This window comes from Syngnathoides biaculeatus, chromosome 10 (assembly GCF_019802595.1).
Source record: "Syngnathoides biaculeatus isolate LvHL_M chromosome 10, ASM1980259v1, whole genome shotgun sequence".
In the NCBI taxonomy this organism is placed as follows: Eukaryota; Metazoa; Chordata; class Actinopteri; order Syngnathiformes; family Syngnathidae; genus Syngnathoides; species Syngnathoides biaculeatus.
The window spans coordinates 9538749-9552794 of NC_084649.1; the positions used below are offsets into that span (position 1 = coordinate 9538749).

The window sequence follows — 14046 nt, forward strand, 5'->3', positions numbered from 1 at the left end:
CCAGCATGCTGCTCTGTTTCAATGAAAAAAAAAATTAAAATAAAATGACGTTTTCTATCGGAATATAAAAAGCCATGAAATTTTCATTTAATTAATGTACCACGCGAATTTCGCTTGTGCATATAAGCCACGCGTTTTCGTGGTTCGAGTTTTAGTGTTGACAGCTGAGATAGGCTCCAGCACTCCCCGAGCCTCGTGAGGAAAAGCGGCTAAGAACATGAATGAATGGATGGATGAAAGCAACACTTTTCCGTGTAGTTACATCTGTAAACCTGTAGTAGCAGTAGAGTGCAAGTCCTAGCCTATCCAACGAAGAAAAAAACCGGCGCTGATTTTTGAACTTTGTCAAAGAATGTGCAAACTTTCTCAGGTGTGGCTCCGCGGCACCAGAGTGAGAATTAACTCCATTTTTGTATGAAGGTTGGACGTTGACTCCGTCGTTTTATGTCACTCACATTTTTAGGGGGGATATTTTGCAGAGGTAACCGCTTTGATTTATTTCTTTTTGAAAACTTTTACAAGTGAGTTAAGGGATCGGTGCATCTGGAGAGCTTCATTACGGGTTATCTACAACTAGCATGAACATGCTTTAGTGAAAAGCAACATTTCCCAACGCTGGCAGTACCGGAACTAAGTTTATCAATCACGTATGAACGTTTAGGGTTACGTTATTAACGTGCACCAGTGTATTCTTTTTATTATTATTATTATTTTTTATTTCTCTGGTGTAGCGAATCCTCAACTGACCACCGTAGCTTCTTTAGCTAACGTTGCAAGCCGTATAAGGACACAATGGAGATGACAGTGGTGAACTTGTACAACCAGTTCCAGAGTTTCCGGGCTCAATTGGACTGTCTGCATGAAAGCGTCGAACCACGTAAGTTATTGCCACTCTTCTCAAGTGTTTTTCATTGAAAGCTGCAATGGGGTAATAATGGAAGAACGTGTTTGGTTGATCCAGGAAAGAGTGTCTGCTAAAACATTCCTTTTTTTCAGTGCAAATGTTTTACTTTTGCGTTAAATAAGAACTATCATCAGCTATATATATATATGCCCACTTATCCTCACAAAGTTGGACTTGGAGCCTATCCCAGCTGTCAGGAGGCAGGGTAGACCCTTAACTGGTTGCCAACCAATCACAGGGCACATAGAGACAGACAAAAATCGTGCTCATAATCACACCTAATGGCAATTCAGAGTCCCTAGTTATTTCATGTTTTTGGGATGTGCGAGGAAACCAGAGTCCCCAGAGAAGACCCACACAGGCACGGGGAGAACATGTAAACTCCATACAAGTGGGGCTGGGATTTGATCCCCAGTCCTCAGAACTGTGAGTCCAATGCTCTAACCAGTTGTTCCACTATGCTGGCTATAGGATTTTTTTATGTTAGTATGGCAGGTACTTTTACATTCTAAAAGTGGTGTATATTGAACTGTCATCATTTGAACAATTTCTTCTGCACAAATGCTGTTGTAGCCACCTCCATTAGAAACACCACATATAAAAAAAATATCTTCTTCTGTCGTGTCATTAGAGTTTCTTCAGATGGCCATAAACTTTGAGGAGTGCCGAAAGAAGTGGCTTCTGTCAGGTGAGGAGCTGCTATCCTGCAAAGAGATGCTGGCTAAAGCTGAGAGCGAGAGGGGTGCTTTGGAGGTCAGATTGAAGCATGCACGCAACCAAGTGGATGTAGAGATCCGCCGCAGGCAGAAGGCTGAAGCTGTCTATGAGAAGCTGGTTTGTGACATTTTGTTCATGAATCTTATGTACACTGGAACCCCCAAAGTCAAACACTGCCTCATTTATTATCATGAATTGTGATGGAGCTGTACCAGGTTTATTTACAATAGGTATACAGAATGTAACTAAGTGACTGCAAGCAAACACATTCCTTATGGAGATACTAAGGACCCCGTGGAGGCAGCAACAAGCTACTGAATTTTACCTCAATACCTGTGGACTCGTATGTGAACAGATTGCCAAACATAAATCTGTTTCCCCTCCATTTGCATAGATAATTTAACAGAGAACTCAAGAACCAGTAAGTGCTGCTTATCAGAAGCTAACCTGGTAGTGAACGCTATGCAACAAATTTTGGTACCACTGTGCTTACATTTTGACAGCAATGTCGCGTTTCGCTCTCTGTGTTCAGACTACAAATAAATTATGCTCACCAAATTCATTTAATGCTGATGTCTCACTAAGCATGGTTTAACTTTCAGATTTCTTCTTGTTCTTATAGGTATGTGTTGAGCATCATTGTATCACTTTGAGGGAGTGGACTTTGTAGATTCCATTATAGTTGAATTGTTGGCGGGTTTTTTTTTCCTCCACAGTCCTATATTGCAAACCATTCACATTTAAAAATAATGCTGAAGTAGCTCTTTCTAATCATTAAAATGTAGATTTGTCACTCTCATCTTACAACAGGATCGTCAGCTACAGCTCATCCGCGACATGCTGAAAGCAGAGAGCAGTAGCAGCATACACCTAAGTGAGGAGCAGCGCTCAGCCCTTGCCTTTCTCAGTGCTCACTCCCAGGCTGCACAAGCTGCTAAATCCAATCTTAACTCCAGCAGAAGGTCAAATTTTCAAACCGTTGTCTGCGAAACATTTTTTGTTTTCACAAAGAACAATGTGTTTTTTGTGATACACATAAGGGTTCTTTTTTTACTCTCCATGAAGTCCTTCACACAGGATGTTTAAAATAATACTGTTTGCCTTGTAGGTTGATGACCATTGATGAATCCACCTCCATAATTTCGGATATCAGCTTTGATCAAACTGACGACTCCCTAGTACTGTCTTCTTAGTGTTTATCATTTTGGAATGTCATCATGTTGAAGTTGATGTGCTGCAACTCAATCTTGTTTCCCGTAGGGCTGGGATTCTTCTGCCACGAAGACTGTGAGATTACAGAAACGTCCAAAACGAGTGAGTCTTAAATTTGAAATGTTTTGATGACCATGTTTTTGTGATGCACCACAACGACACTATTTGTTTTTAAAATCAGATTTATTGTGAACATGTTGATTTAGTATTCAGTTAAAAAATCAAACACTAATTAAAATAAATGAATCCAGACAAAGTGTGCCAAAATGTAAATTGTGGTATTGTAATTATCCTGGTTGTATTGGGATACATAACAATGCTTTCCCTTAACTTTGTACATATTTCAGAAGGCAAACCATGCAACTGCTTTTAACAACTGCTTTGTAATCCACAGCGTTCCTCTCGCAAACTTGAGGTTCCCCCACAAGCGATTAAGAAACCTCGCTCCACAGGATGTCCATCAGATCGAGTAAGTGTGCTTGATGATAATGACAGTCGTGTGTGTTGTTTTCTTTTTTTTTATAACATTCTGAAAAATTCATCCTATACAGATTAATGACTCCATAGTAGCCAAAACCACTATCACTCTACCAGTACCTGGGGGTACTGTTGAGGCCGTCTCAACTATCGAGACAATCCCATATGGGACACGCAGCAGAAAAAAGTCTGGTAAGTAGTCACTGATTGGCAGTTTCAGTATTGTGACTGTTCGCTCAAAAAATGTTTTCTTGTGAAAGATTTTCACTTTGTTATATGATGTAATTTTGTCATCAGCTGCCAAAGCCTGGGGAGAATCACCATCTTCTGAGCTGTCTGAAATCAATAGTGAAGCACCCAACACGAAGGTCTCAGATTTTTCCCCTCAATTCCAAACCCCCAAAGCCGATGGAGGCAGAAGAAAGCAGCATCTGTTTGTCGCCAAAACAGTGAGCCATTAATTTAACCTTGTTCTAACCAAGTATTTGCTTTGGTTTAGTATGGTCAGTGTTGGGAAAACCACTCAATTTTACTGTTTGATTTGTACTGTTGCTGTAATTTTGCATTACTCTCATTACGTTCTCACAAACAATTGTGGGAATCTGAGTGAAAATGTTATCGACTACTGATAACTGCAAACTTGATCTGTTGATCTGTTTTATTATTTATGTTAACCCCCAATTAGTTACAGTATGTTTAACATACAGGAACCAGGGTTGAGGGGAGTGGAGCATTTAGGGGCACCACATGGCCCAAACTCGACTTCAGTTTTACTGTCATGAAAACTGAAGAGGTTTTAAGAAATCCAAGCTTTATTGTCCTTAAGTCAATCTGATGAGGATTCTACATGACTAGGGACATTCGATTATAGTGGCAGGTAGATTTTTTGTTTCCTCTGCTTAATATTTCAACAAAATTAAAAGACTTGGAATACAGTGTTCCCTCATTAAACGTGGGGGTTATGTTAAAAAAAAATACCCCGGTTAAGTAAAATCTGTGTAGTAGTTTGACTGTTTCTGTTTTTTTATTCAATATCTATTTTTTTTATACAGGGTGTTTTGTCATTTACAGCAGGTGTGTCAAGCTCATTTTTGTCACGAGCCACATTGTAGTTACAGTCTCCTTCAGAGTGCTGTTATGACAACATTTTTTTAAATCACCTCATTACATTTACACACCAAATCTATGAATTGGTTTTGGGATCAGAGAGCAAAGGTTATTCAACTATTCTTGATGTTTTGGTAACAGAAAAATGCTGGCAATATGTAATTGTTTTCATTTAAGATTGACAATTTGACATTTTTGTCCAAATTTTAACAAGAATCATGGAAGTTGACAGAAATTACTTGCCTTCATGAGCCACATAAAAATATATATGGCCAAATCTGGTCCCTGGGCCTCACTTGAGTTTGACACCTGTGATTTACAGGATGTTTTTTTTCTCTCTATAGAAATAAAAAAATGAATGTACTGGTACTATTATTATTGTGCAAGTGGGCATAACATTGTGGCTGTTATCTGAAACGGTAAAAAACTTTCCTTCTCTTCGTCAGGCTTTGTGTAACTGTTATTTTTCACTTCACTCTCACTAAGGTGATCAAATCAGAATTCTGCACACCATGTGGAAGAAGAACAAAGTTTGGCAAAATGTACCTTCGCTGTCAAGACTGCAAAATGGTGACCCACCCCGAGTGCAAGGACTGCTGTCCCATGCCCTGCAATCCTGTGGCTATCAGCACTCCTGTTAGGACTGCAGAGGTGCAGTATATCCTTTTCATTACTCCCTAAAATAACTCTACCCGCAAGTCTTCATTTCACATGACATAAAGCAATATGAATTTTTGTGGCGTTCTTGCAGAGTACCCTGGCTGACTTTGCTCCGGTTACGTCTCCCAGGATCCCAGCTTTAGTCATCTACTGCATCAAAGAAATTGAAAGAAGAGGCCTCCATGAGGTGATGAGGCCTTTTTTTTCTTTATGAATTTCCCTATCCCTTCCTTGACTGTCACCTTATCCTGGTGGAGGGGTTTGTGTGTCCCAGTGATCCTAGGAGCTTAGTTGTCTGGGGTTTCATGTCCCTGGTAGAGTCACCCAGGGCCGAAATTAGATCGAGGTTTCCCTAGCCCGGATGTGGGTCACAGAGGGCCCCTCAGGAACACCTCTGGAGCTTGCCCAGAGGCCGGACTCCAAGGCGAGCGCCTGGTGGCTGAGTCTGCACCTATGAGGCTTGGCTGGGTACATCCTGAAATGGTACCATGAGTCCCCCTTCTCATGGGCTCACCACCTGTGTCCAGTGTCGCTGAAGGCAGGGACCTTGGTGATCCGATCCTTGGGTACAGAAGCAGGCTCTAGGGATGTAGAATCTCACTTCTCTGGCAGGGAAGGAGCCAAAGCTGATTTGTGAGGTCGAGAAATTCCAACTAGATATAGTCAGGCTTGCCTCCACACACAGCTTGGACTATTGTACCAGTCCTTTTTGAGAGCGCTTGAACTCTCTTCCACTCTGGTGTTGCCTGCGGTGAGGCGCCAAGTATGGTAGGTCTGGGGGGGCGGGCGGGCGAGGAGGTTGGCTGATGGCTCCTGACTGTTGTTTTAGCATATGCACCAAACAACAGTTCAGACTACCCACCCAGGAACATCTGGCAGAATCACCTGTCAGAGTTTCAATTTCCACCTCTGAAAGGACTTTGCTCCTATTCCGGGGGTTGCGGGGGACGTTGAGTTCAAGTAGACCGTGTGCCATGCCTCCATTGCTGAGGCCCCAGACTGGAGCTGGTTGACTTGTCACCAATTCTGTTCATAGCCTTTTTTGGACAGAATCAAGCCGTGGTCTTCAACCCTCACTGGAGCCGTTTCCAGCTTAGTGTGAAGTGGCTGGGATCAGAGAATCAGCGTCTCGAAATCTGAGAACATGGTCCTCAGTGGGAAAAGTGTTGCGTAACCTTTTAAGGTCTGGGAGATCGAAATGCGGATCGGTGCAGCGCCAGCAGTAATGCAGAATTTGTATCTGTCTGTTATGGTAAAGGACTCAAAAGGTGACTCAATTTAGCGGTTGATCGACGTTCGTACCCTCACCTTTCATCACGAGCTTTGGGTCATGACTGAAAGAACAAGCAGCCGAAATGAGTTTTCTTTGCAGGGTGTCGGGGCTCTCCCTTTGAGAGGGTGAGAAGCTTGGTCATCCACGAGGGGCTCAGAGTAGAGCAGCTGCTCTTCCCCATTGAGAGAACCCAGATGTGGTGGCTGGGGCATCTGATTTGGATGGCTCCTGAATGCCTCCCTGATTATCCTTTGGGATACCCCTGGAAGAGCTCGATAAAGAGACTGGGGAAGACAAGTCCGGGCATCTCTGTGCGAAAGCTACTGCACCCGTGACCTGACCTCGGATATGCAGTAGAAGATGGATGGCTGGATGGACTTTTTCTATAGAAATGTTTTTGTTGTGGTTGATAATTTTAGTTTCATATATGGGTTTGATTAATTGATTGATAGAGTACCACAGGTGCATTATTTGACTTGAGCATGCTCGTAGAAAAGGGGAGAGAAGGTCAGAAGGAGCTACATTGTGGTTTGTAGACCGAGTGGATGCCTATGACAGAATACCAAGAGAGGAACTGTGGTACTGCATGCGCAAGTCTGGTGTGGTGGAGAAATATGTTCGAATAGTACAGGACATGTATGAGGGCAGCAGAACAGCGGTGAGATGTGCCGTATGTGTGTCATAAGAATTTAAGGTGGAGGACTGCATCAGGGATCCAAGCTGAGCCCCTTCCTGTTTGTGGTAGTGATGAATAGGCTGACAGATGAGGTTAGACTGGAATCCCCTCGGACTATGATGTTAGCAGATGATATTGTGATCTGCAGTGAAAGCAGGGAGCAGGCGGAGGAACAATTAGAAAGATGGAGGCACGCATTGGGAAGGAGAGGAATGAAGATTAGCCGAAGTAAAACAGAATATATGTGCATGAATGTGAGGGGCGGAAGAGTGAAGCTCCAGGGAGAAGAGATAGCGAGGGTGGATGACGTCATATACTTGGGGTCAACAATACAGACCAATGGAGAGTGTGGTAAGGAAGTGAAGAAACGGGTCCAAACGGGGTGGGACAGTTGGCGGAAGGTGTTTAGTGTTCTATGTGACAGAAGAGTATTCGCTAGGACAAAGTTTATAAAGCAGTGGTGAGGCCAGCCATGATGTACGGATTAGAGACGGTGGCACTGAAGAAACAACAGGAAGCAGAGCTGGAGGTAGCAGAAAAGAAGATGCTGAGGTTCTCGCTTGGTGTGAACAGGTAGGATAGGATTAGAAATGAGCTCATTAGAGGGACAGCCGAAGTTGGATGTTTTGGAGACAAGGTTAGAGAGAGCAGACTTAGATGGTTTGGGCATGTTCAGAGGTGAGAGGGAGAGAATATTCGTAGAAGGGTGCTGAGGATGGAGTTGCCAGGCAAAAGAGCGAGAGGGAGACCAAAAAAAAAGGCTGATGGATGTTGTGAGGGAGGACATGAGGATAGTGGGTGTTAGAGAAGAAGATGCACGAGATAGGCTAAGATGGAAAAAGATGACACGCTGTGGCGACCCCTAACGAGACAAGCCAAAAGGAAAAGAAGATATATTGGTTTGATTCTAGTTCACAGGATTGTATTTCTTAACCTTTGCTCTCCTCAGGTTGGGCTGTACAGAATATCTGGGCAGGAGCGTCAGGTGAAAGTTCTGAAGGAGAAGCTGATTCGAGGAAAGACTCTTCCACCACTAAACAAAATAGACGACATCAACATCATCACCAGTGTTCTTAAAGACTTCCTCAGAAACCTTCCTGAGCCAATTCTCACCTTTGGGCTCAACAAAGGTTTCATGGAGGCAGCTGGTCAGTTTCACATTTTATTCCACTCTTTATCAACAAAGTTGTTTGTTAGTTTGTCTGTGTGTCTGTGTGTGTGTGTGTGTGTGTGTGTGTGTGTGTGTGTGTGTGTGTGTGTGTGTGTGTGCGCGCGCTCGCGCAGCGTAGTGACAAGAAAATGACAAATAACCACATTTGCAGGCAGCTGTGTCTCAGTAGGTAGAGTGGGTCGTCCACTGTCCCCAGGATAGATATATTAAATACTGGCTCAGACTGTCTGCATGTCAATGTGTACTTGGGAAAGACACTGAACTCGAATTTGCAGTGCAGTGCCTGGTTTTCTTCACACAGGCATCTCAGAATAAGAGGCCCAAAATTTCGAACTTAGTCTCATTAGACGAGAAAATCTTCTTTTCATCAGCTTTAAGTCCTTTTTTTTTTTTTTTTTTTTTTTAAAACAAAATCCATATGACCGCTCATGTGTCTTACACTGAGGAGAGGCTTCCATTTCAGATATTCTGCCATTCTGTTGTAGCAGGAGTCATGGTTGACTTTCTAGAACTTTTGTCCATTTCCCGACTGAGTCTCTGGAGCTCAGCAACAGTGATCTTTGGGTTTTTCTTTACCTTTGTCATCAAGGCTTTTCTCCCCTCATTTATCACCCGAGTAAAAGGAAGAATTTGTCGAAACTAATAGGAATGGGAGCACACATTAAGAGCACACATGGATCGCTGTAAATAGTAAGTGTTACAGGTATATATCCATCCATTCATTTTCTTAGACGGACAATGGTCGAAGGTGTGCTGGAGCCTATCCCAGCTGTCAACAGGCAGAAGGCAGGTTACACACACGCAGATACGGGGAGAACATGCAAACTCCACACACAGAGGTCCGGGATTGAAGAGCTGCACCACCCTCATAATGTATGTTGTTGCTTTACCATAACAGCACGAGAGGCTATAACTTCGCGGCTAATAACCAGTAATGATTAAATGCGTGCAAATTTCCCCGCTGATGAATGAGCCTCAACTGTGACAGCCACAGGCTGACCCCACGGTAGGTTAAAGAAGGACAAATTTTGGCGCGTATTCTCAGTTTTGGTGCAGAAAAAGTTGGCATCTTGGCTTAGCTATAACGAATGGTCTGTAATGCTAAGTAATGGCCACGTCAGGGGCGGGGTCAAGGATCTTTCTTTCGGTTTGGCTCTGAAAGCTGGCAGATATCCAGATTTTGCTTGGATTTCAAATAAGTTCTTTATTTTCATTTTTTTTTAATTTATGTACAAAATATATGTAATAATAATATTACTTCACATTGGAGGATTTATTGTACATATGAATTTTAGGGAGAGTCTTCCTTTAAGTATGAGTGTCACAGCGAAGGGTCTGAATACTTTTGGCTGTGTGATATTTAAATTTCTTTTTCAATAAATCTGAAAAAATATTTTTTTTCTGTCAATATGGGGTGCTCTGTGTACATGGGGGGGGGTAAATTAAATGATGTTAGCAAATTGCTGTGATATAAAATTCTCTATCCATTGTCTGGACCATTTTTCCTCACTCGGGTCGGGCATGCTGGGGCCTATCCCTTCTATCTAGCAAATGGCAGGGCACATATAAACAACCATTCACACTCACATTCATACCGATGGACAATTTACAGTCTTCAATCACCCTACAATCCATGTTTTTGGGATGTTGGTAGAAACTAGACTACCTGATGGAAACCCACATGGAAGCTCCACACAGTGGGGCTGGGATTTGAACCCCGGTCTTGAGAACTCTGAAACGGATGTGCGAACCAGGCGTCCACTTTGCTATGGAGCAAGAGTGAACTCCTAGAGAATAAAGAGTGAAAAATTTAAGGAGGTCTTAATCCTATCCGTACCCACTATAAGTGCAGTCAATTTACCATTTTACTTTTAAAGGAGACGTGCTGCATTTTGTTCACAAAAAAGTTCCTAGCTGTTTAAATACCATGCCTGTGACATGAGTTCATCAAATAGCCCAAGGATAAAGAATTATAGTGTAGTCCATCCCCCCCTCCGTCTTGCTGAAACTAGACCATACTGTGCAAGTGAGCCAGTCTTCTTAACCTGCTATAGACTACTAAACAAATGTTTACTGTTAAGAAACCAGTTTAACTACTATAGACAGCAGTTTATACACTGTGTATGTGTATAGTATACACATATATACAGTGTATGTGGCGGATAAACAAAGGCATATGAGATCACAATGGGGTGGAAGTGCAGATCGGTTTGCCCAAGTACTCATTTTCAGAACAACGCAGATAAAAGATGTACTTTGTTGATTAATTTCATTCTTTATGGATGGGCAAGTACTCCGGAGACAATTATTTGTACACTAACAATAAAAACTCAATTTGCTATAATGTGTGCCTTTTAATGTCCTTATAGAAATCCAGGATGATGGGAACAGTCTTGCTTTGTTGTACCACGCAATCAGCGAGCTGCCTCAACCCAACCGAGACACTCTGGCTTGCCTCATGATCCATCTGCAGAAGTAACTTTCAATAAGTTGTGAAGTGTAACTTTTTACTCTTCTTCAGATGTAAGAATTTTTAAAATATTTTGCCTGAACAGTGAGCAGAAATATATACTTTGCCCCCAGAGTGTCTAAGAGTGTGGATACAAAGATGGACGTGACAAACTTGGCTAAGGTGTTTGGACCAACTCTTGTGGGCCACTCTGTTCCAAACCCAGACACAATGACTATCCTGAGTGACACAAGCAGACAACCACGGGTAAAGTATATCCTCAGTCAAGTGATTTTCTACAAGTCTAATTGTTTTCTTCAAAATTCACTTTGATTTTTATTTTCCTTCCAGGTAATTGAGCGCCTGTTTAGTATGCCCACAAGCTACTGGAGTCAGTATGCGTATCCGGATAATATCGACATGGCAGATTCTAACTTAACTGGCACTCCAAATCGTGATGGTAAATCACAGCTTCTGGGGTATACAGGGATCAGTACATATTGAAAGTCAATGTTCCAAGAGTGTTTGTGTACTCAACAGAATTGTACCTCTACTGAGTAGGGACCTATATGTTTTTTTTGTTTTTTTTTTTTATTCCCCCCTGCAGTCAGCATATTGGGACCACTGACCACTCCTGAACACCAGATGATGACAAAGACGCCCTCCTCCAGCTCACTGTCAAAGCGTATGATGCAGACCCTCTCTAGCACCACCATGTAAGTTCATCCACACACTCAGTTCTCTAATACGGTCCATCAAATGCCCATAAATATAAATGAGAATTTTGACTTGGCTATGTAAGCTTTATGTTCTTCTACTCTCACTATACTATGTTGATGAAGCCAACAGAACCACATCATCTGCAAAAAGCAGGGATGCAATACTGAGGCCACCAAACCGTACCCACTTTGTGCCTCAGTTCCGCTAAGAAATTCTATCCATAAAAGTAATGAACAGAATCAGTGACAAATGGCATCCTTGGCCAGTCAAACCCTCACCGGAAGCAAGTCAGACTTACTGCCAGCAGTCCGAATCAAACTCTGACACCGGTCATACAGGGATTGAACAGCTTGTATTAGGGGTCCGGTAACCCATACTCATGAGGCACCCTCCCACATAACCCTCTAGATTTTTAAAGAATTTTACTAGTATGCATAACCTTTTGAGTACAAATGCAAATATTGGGGCATTTTATGCTTATTTATGTGCACTAAATTCTAAATATCATCTACAACGATCTTTAGATTTGGAGGAAAGAGCAAAGCACCTGGGGGTAAGTTCTTCGAGTCTCCACATCTGAAGTAACAGCCAACTGGAGGGGAAAAAAAACCTTGGTGATGGAGTTCTGTACATATCATGTGCTGCAATAACAAGCTGTATTTAAACAATAATGTGAGTAAAACTAATGTGCAATTTTAACTCAAGAAAGCAATATATAGACATCTTTCTTTATAATCAGATTTATAAACATGAAGAATTTCTACACATTTGAATGATTTTTGATTCCGACAGTATGTCCTGACTTAGTATGGACCAAAATTGTGCAAATGAGGTTTTAATGTTTTAATGACCAAGCAACTGCAACTCACCTGTTAGAATTATATTTTCTTTTGTGTGCTCAATCATCCACTGATTTATGTGTGGTTGTAACCACAGCTTCAGATGGAGAACAAAATTTCTTTGGCTTTAGAATCTTGTCATTGATTTTTAACCATGCTTTAAACCTTGTTTTAGACACTGTATTTGTTTGCTGTGGTTAAGCAATCATCAGACCAATGTATATGCTTATGTAACACTACTAATATCAACACTGATGCTGAATGGGAATTATGCAGTATTTTGCACTATATGTATGCAACAAGCTCAATAGGTATACTTACCAGTTACCAGTAGAGGCTGCTGTTGTATTACTGTTATGCTTTCATTGTATGATCACGCTATTGCCATAATTGGGGGCAGCATACTCTGTATTGACCCACTGTATAGTAACTGTAGAAACAGTTCATTCAAGCCTTGTGTCAACATCTTAATGACTCCCATTATATACTGTAATACATATGCCTACCTGTGCCTTTTTATGTTTTAGTTTTAAAAAAAAAAGCAACCTTGCTCCAAAACCATTGATACAAATGATTTATCAGTATTGTAGTGCATTCTTTTGAAAGACATGTTGGGAATTACAGAAAAACTCATCCAACTGGTTTTGCTTCTGCACATAATCTGTTCTGCTAATTTAAACTGGAGCCCAGTTGAGCTGTTAAACACACACAGTCCAAGGTTGAGGCAAAAATAAAGCATCAAATGTCTTTTCTCGTCTTGGTGGTCATAAATTTGCAAAGCTCCTGAGGTGATATGATTATGTTTGGCTTTTGTTCCTGGCAGCTCAACCTTCTTACATCTTGGACATGATTTCGCTTTGTCTGCCATTAATTTATCCTTAACTGCAAGCATGTTTCTGTCACTATTGGTGTACAGTAAAACTATCTTTAATTAGCTCATTTTTTTTCTGGTGGAAACATAGAGTGCTATAGTAAATATGTGAAATCATAAGTTGCCAGTCATTTTGAATTGTAGTGCCGTGTTGGTCATTATTCCAGTAGTTATTGTAGCCACTGTATTTCCCTCTCAGATGTGAGGACAGGTGATAAAGTCTGGCATTGAAACTAAAGGCATGATCATGTAGAGATGGTAACCAATAGTTATTCTATAATGAATTGTATGGCCAGCACAGCGATTGACAGACATCTCCCCCCCCACCCCCACCCTCCCTGACATTAATGAATACTAAATTTCTAGCCACTGGGCAACTCTGCTGTATAAATAAACAAAATTTGCCAGTTCATGTAGGTATTTTACCCCCTCTCTTTACCGCGGAGATTCTTCAAAAATGTTTGCATTTCAAATCAACATTAATAGTTGATTAGCCTGAAATGAGGTCTCCTGTGTGTCAGCGTGTCCCCTCATGTGGGAATGCGTTTTATTTATGGCGTACCGTGCAGCACAAGCTCGCCCACTGCAGGGATCAAACAGCTGGCTGCATCTGTGTGTGTGAGCTCCCTCCATGTTTTAGCCTGAGTGTGCACTGTTAGAGCTCTGCTCTGCTGTGGGACTGAAGGGGCCAGATGAGTAACTAGTCCAATTAATTACAATGTAAGCTTGTAAATGCACAACAACGGCATTCAAGTCATCCGTTTATATCGTGAAGTGTTGGTCGTAGTGCAGGAGGATTGCATAGTATGATTACTGTTTCTGGGAAATGGATGCAATCAATGCATTATTGTGTTCCTAAGCATCACTTATTGCACTTATTGACTGTTTGCAGAGCAAGTTTGAGTTCATCATCTTCCAGCTTTGTAGAGTTTATACGCCTGTCTGGTTATTCCAGTTTAGGGCCAATAAA

At 41.8% G+C, this 14046-nt stretch overlaps 1 protein-coding gene across 4 annotated transcripts; it reads left to right on the plus strand.

Annotated features, from left to right (window-relative positions):
• Positions 1-195: 195 nt before the first annotated feature.
• Positions 196-12956, plus strand: LOC133508030 (rac GTPase-activating protein 1-like). Of its 4 annotated transcripts, none has more exons than XM_061833720.1 (17): positions 196-481; positions 765-877; positions 1536-1738; positions 2432-2583; positions 2730-2799; positions 2882-2935; positions 3228-3302; positions 3385-3502; positions 3608-3759; positions 4904-5068; positions 5169-5264; positions 7976-8174; positions 10567-10672; positions 10781-10913; positions 10998-11106; positions 11254-11362; positions 11891-12956. In XM_061833720.1, exons 2-17 carry the CDS (start codon positions 793-795, stop codon positions 11949-11951), a joined length of 1887 nt encoding a protein of 628 aa, XP_061689704.1. In that variant the 5' UTR covers positions 196-481; positions 765-792; the 3' UTR covers positions 11952-12956. The 4 variants fall into 4 exon arrangements, with proteins under 4 accessions (XP_061689704.1, XP_061689701.1, XP_061689700.1 ...); XM_061833717.1 differs by having other exon boundaries at positions 197-391; positions 732-877; XM_061833716.1 differs by having other exon boundaries at positions 200-481; positions 732-877.
• Positions 12957-14046: the final 1090 nt, after the last annotated feature.